We start from the raw sequence: 5,220 nt of genomic DNA, 5'->3' as shown, positions 1-5,220 counted from the left end.
GATTGGTCATTTCTTGGCGCCTAACTTCCAACTAATTTCTTTATTACACTCTTTAACACTAACCCTAATATCCCCGTTATAAATACACCACCTCCCACTCTCATTTTCACTTTCCAGACCATTTAAACACTCTCAAATCACCTCTAAATCTCTCTAAAATATCCAGAATCTGAGCAGAAAGTTTAAGGGTTTCAAAGTGAGTTCTAGTTCACTTCCTCATCTATTTTTTTCTTGTTTCTTCTTCCAAAACACTTGGATATCCTCTAGGAAGGTTTTCACAAGATTACCATGGTAATCTAAGGTGAAACCTCACGACATTTGATGTCCAAAGTGTGTTGTATTTTCTGTTTTGATTAATGTTCTTGTAGCATCATTTTCCTTGCTAAAACTTGGTGGAATGTTCAATCCACCAAGCTCACAACTTAACCTATAGTTGTGGGTTTGTGTTGAGATTGATTCTCACCAAGTTATGAGTTCAAAACTCTTTATTTTCAGTTTATACATATCATAATCCAAGTGATGAAAACAAGCATGATTCATCATCTTCCATTTGATGAACTTGTGAAGTGTGAACCATGGGAGCTTTGGCTTTCCAATCTAGTTCCACTACTTCACTTGTGAATTATGTGTATAAACACTCAAGTGGTTTCCTAGTATCAAACTAACATAACCCCGCCTAGCCTCCAACATTTAGGATTACCTTTCCATGTCGTGTTGGCTCACCCGGGTTAAAGACTTACTTGGCCACTTGTGAATGTATTAGTTAGTTTATTTCTTGTTATTCATGACCCTCCAAATCATCCTCGTGATGGTTTGTATAGTGGTGAATCATACAATGAGGTTAAAACCTCCATGCTTGACTTACATGATAATCTATGATGTCTATGATGGACTTAGCATAGGTTAATATTATAACTATATATATATACAAGAACATGGATGAATTTATGATGATAATCCGACCATGATTATTCATTATAAACCTAGGCTACTTTATCTACAATCTAAGTCTCTCATTAACGATTCTAATGGACAAACTTGGACCCATGAAACCACATACAACATAGTGTCAAAAACGAGTACTTAGACTAGATAATATTTTTATACATATATAGTTTTCATACCTTAAATTCCAACCCGAATCTTCCATTCAATTTCCATAACTTACACACCTTCATTTACCCCATGTAGGGTGACTTTGGTGTTCCAGCATCCAACTAACAAAACTCTTCATGGGATTTCAAAGGAAGCTTTGCAAAACCGTGAGTACACTCGAATACCCCTTTTACGTTTTACACATTTTGGGTGCAACAGGTTTAGCTTATTAAATCACAAACACATTATACTTTATGCAATGCATAAACAATCCAAATACATGCATACTTATTCGTTATAACTGATTCATATCTTTAGGTGATTCTTATGTGATAAACATGTCATTAACTTCGTACGAGCCTCCATTTAACATGTATAGCGCTATAGGAGTAACGCACCACATGTGAACGAGAGGTCATATTAAATTTAATTCTTGTGGTAAACAGAGTGTTGACTTGAGTATTACATGCTAATGATATGTTAATCTTGATAACTTAGGTTGCCATGTGGATTCGTTTAAACATTTTTATCTTATGCTATGTATTAAAACTTGTGTACTCGCCAATGCATTTTGTGTTGAACTATACTTTTAAACATGTTATAGGTTGATGATGACGATTATGACGAAATCTAGTAGGGGAGGACCTAGAAACACACTTAGAAATGCTAGATTTCATTATCGTATTCGTTATTAAACTTTATCACATTTTTCTTTTCAAGGTTGTACTTTAATTTCCATGTTGTACTTGATAATTTATGTTATGAAATGAAATCGGTTTTGAATTAATTATTGTCACAAGTAGTGTTATGTGTGATCAGCAATCTATTTCGTCTCACTCTGATGTTTCCGCCATCGGTTGGGGTGTGACATCAATCAAGGTCTTGTTCTTCCTTTCAACTACCCCCATTTTGTTATGGTGTTCTTAGGATGTTGTACTTCCTTACAATCCCTTTTGACACACAAAAGTCATCAAACTCCTTATTTTTAAACTCTGTTCCATTGTCACTCTTGGAGATTTTTACTGGCAGATCAAATTGCTTTTCAACTTTTCTTACAAAGTCCTGCAAAATACCTACAGTCTCATCTTTGGAGTGTAGAAAGTATGTCCATGTAAACCTTGAAAAATCATCAATTATGACAACACAATACCTCTTCTTTTTAAGACTCATGATTTTAACAGGCCCAAACAAGTCCATGTGCAACAATTGTAAACACTGACTAGTTTTGGACTCATCAATGGATTTCAATGAACTTTTATGTTGTTTACCTTTTAAATAGGAAACACAACGTTCATCATATGTGAAAAGTTTTGGTGGAAGGCCCCTTACAAGACCTTGTTTTGAGAGTGTGGTGATAGTTTTGAGATTTGTGTGTCCAAGTCTTCTATGCCATAGTTCTGTCTCTTTGGTAGAGGCAGCTGAGAATAGACAAGCATCAGACATTGGATTATCTTTCAACATATCAACCATATACACATTGCCACTCCTTTGAGCAACAAACTGTGTTTTGTTCCCGGCTATCTTGCAAGTTTCCTTAGTAAAGAATGACACATAGCCCTTGTCACTCATTTATGATACACTAAGAAGATTAAATATAAGATTGTCAATAAGATTGACATGTTCAAACTTGAGTTTCCTTGCTTGGACCATCCCTGACCCCAACACCTTTCTTTTTGAGTTGTTACCAAAGGATATATCGCCCCATCCATTTTTTATGAAACCTTTGAGAAGGGTTCTACATCCTGTCATGTGCCTGGAGCCTCCACTATCTACATACCATAAACTATCAAGGAAAGTAGAAGCTCCCTGCACATCCAGTAACAAATTAGTTTTGGTGAGTGTCCAGCCTTAACTCAAGGAGAATGGTCAGTGGTTTGAGCAGATTTTTGAAACATCTGCTGTGGACCATTTCCTGTCAAGTGGTTGTAACCATGGGGATGCTTGTTCACTCTTGGTTTTGAAGGTCTTTTGTAGGCCTCATAACGATGTGGTACTCTTTGGTAAAGTGGTTGGCCATATCCTCTTGGAAATTGGTTTACTGGTGGTGCATATGTTACCTAAACCTCACTAGGAACAGAGCTTGCATTCAGTTGTTTGGTAACAGATGTTTGGACTAGGATCAAAATCTGTTTGGACTTTCCTTTTTGTGGACTCTCAAGTGTTTTTGATTTATACTCATTTCTTTTGACATCAAAATTTTTGAGACAAACACACTCTTGAGTTTTGTGATTTTTCTTGCCACAGATAGTGCAATGAGGTGTCACACTTGTTTTGTTTATGTCATATGCTTTTAAAATAAAACAGTTTTTAGTAACATGATTTTTCTTTTCACATAGGTCACAAAACAAGTTTTTGATCTTCTCTTTCTTTTTCCCTTTTCAGCCTCTTTGTCAACATATGTTGTAACATCTGCTGGAAGGTCTTTTAAGGGAATGATTTTCACCTTAGGTGCTTTCATACCCTCAATGGTTGAGAAGTCCATTGGCTTAAAATTTTCAAGAATGTCACACTCATCTGACCATGTTGGTTTGAATTGGTAATTTTCAACTTACTCAAAAGTCGAGGATCCTTCAAGGTTTTCAAAACAATTTTCTTTCTATTTTGATCTGTAACTTTAATTTCTTGACCAGCCATGTTTGTGGGAATGATTTCAACCAAACCAGAATCATTTACAGCAATGTTTACTTGGTCATTTTTGCGGAAGTCTATGCCAAATTTCACATTGCTTTTGATCTATTTTTCTAACATTAACTCATAACCTTTGCAGGATTCTACCCATTTTTCACATGTGATTTGGGTAGACTAAAGCTCCTTTTTACAACTATGATATTTTTCTATCATAGTTTGGAGTTGATCCTTGGTTATGCTTGATTCATGTTTGAGACTGCATATTTCATTTGTTTTTCAAATAGTTTTGGTTTTAACTCTTTTGCAAGTTTTTCAAACTGTATTTCATCATCTAAGATCTTGTTCCTAAGGTTTTCATTCACCTCTTTAATGTTAGCAAAAGCAATGATACATTTTTTCTGAACATAAGTCTTTAAGGACTTGAGGTGATACCTTAGCAGCAACCATCATGGTACAATCACATTCTCCTTCACAAACACTAGACTCCCATGGGTTTGACAGAGGTTTCATCAGTTCTTCACCAACCTTTTCTTCTGAAATAGATGTTTCAACGTTATCACAAACCTCATCAGAATTGGACTCCACTTCCTCAGACTTAACCCCTTCCTGTATTGTCTCTAGTGCCATAAAACAAAAATCATCAAGTTTCTTTTCAAAATTGGAAAGTAGGGCAAAATTTTCATCTGTAAGTTCATCAGGTAAGCTACTCCAATCAACAAAGCCTTGTGTGAAAAAGCTTTGTTGACTAGTTTCTACCTGAGTAGAGGTTTGGGCAGCTTGTGGTGCTGCTTGCACTTGAACCTGAGGAGCTGGGGTTTGAACATATTGTATCTGAGGAACAGTGGGTTGGACTACTGTATTGGAACAGTGATTATATGGTGTGCAAAGTGAGCAGTGCTTTGCATGTGTGGTGCAGGGGTATATTAGGAATAATGGACAATGATTTGAGGTCTAGGACTTAGATGTGTGACAATAGGACCATGTTAGGATCGGAGGCTGTCATGATTGAGTTTGTTTGTATAATTTTAACAAATCAACAGAAATGAACAGAGTTTAAATGCAGCGGAAATGGACAACAAACTTTGTAAACACAATCAAAAGAGAAAATAGTTTTGATAAACACTTGCTTTACTTTGAGCTGAATGATTACAATTAAGTTAAAAGATTACAAAGCATGCTTACAAAACTAAGCTCCCCCTCATGTTGGTGCAGTTGTCTGTCGACTACATCTTAGTTCGAGTCTTAGGACATGGTTGTTCGTATTGTATATGTGTTTAGAGTTTTAGGGCCGCTTATAGGGTAAATGAGTCGGACCGCTTTTGTGGCAATCAATGTGGATCGCCCATATGTCAATTGGTAGGTTCGCTCATATGGACTTGACCATATGAGCGATTCCTGACTCCTATATATAGGTGTCATATGGGCGGTTCCAAGAGACAGAGTAGTGAAGTGTGTGTTTTCCAAGGTGTAAAGGATAGGCCCTGTCTGATTGTCTCC

General features: G+C 36.3%; 1 protein-coding gene across 1 annotated transcript; it reads right to left on the bottom strand.

The window, feature by feature from the left end:
• Positions 1-2,664: 2,664 nt before the first annotated feature.
• Positions 2,665-4,350, bottom strand: LOC110925078. Its single transcript, XM_022169047.1, has 2 exons — positions 4,156-4,350; positions 2,665-2,901 (listed from the first exon to the last, which is right to left on the bottom strand). Exons 1-2 carry the CDS (start codon positions 4,348-4,350, stop codon positions 2,665-2,667), a joined length of 432 nt encoding a protein of 143 aa, XP_022024739.1.
• Between the last annotated feature and the right edge of the window lie 870 nt (positions 4,351-5,220).

This window comes from Helianthus annuus, chromosome 17, assembly GCF_002127325.2.
Source record: "Helianthus annuus cultivar XRQ/B chromosome 17, HanXRQr2.0-SUNRISE, whole genome shotgun sequence".
NCBI lineage: Eukaryota > Viridiplantae > Streptophyta > Magnoliopsida > Asterales > Asteraceae > Helianthus > Helianthus annuus.
This window is presented reverse-complemented; position numbering and strand designations above follow the sequence as displayed.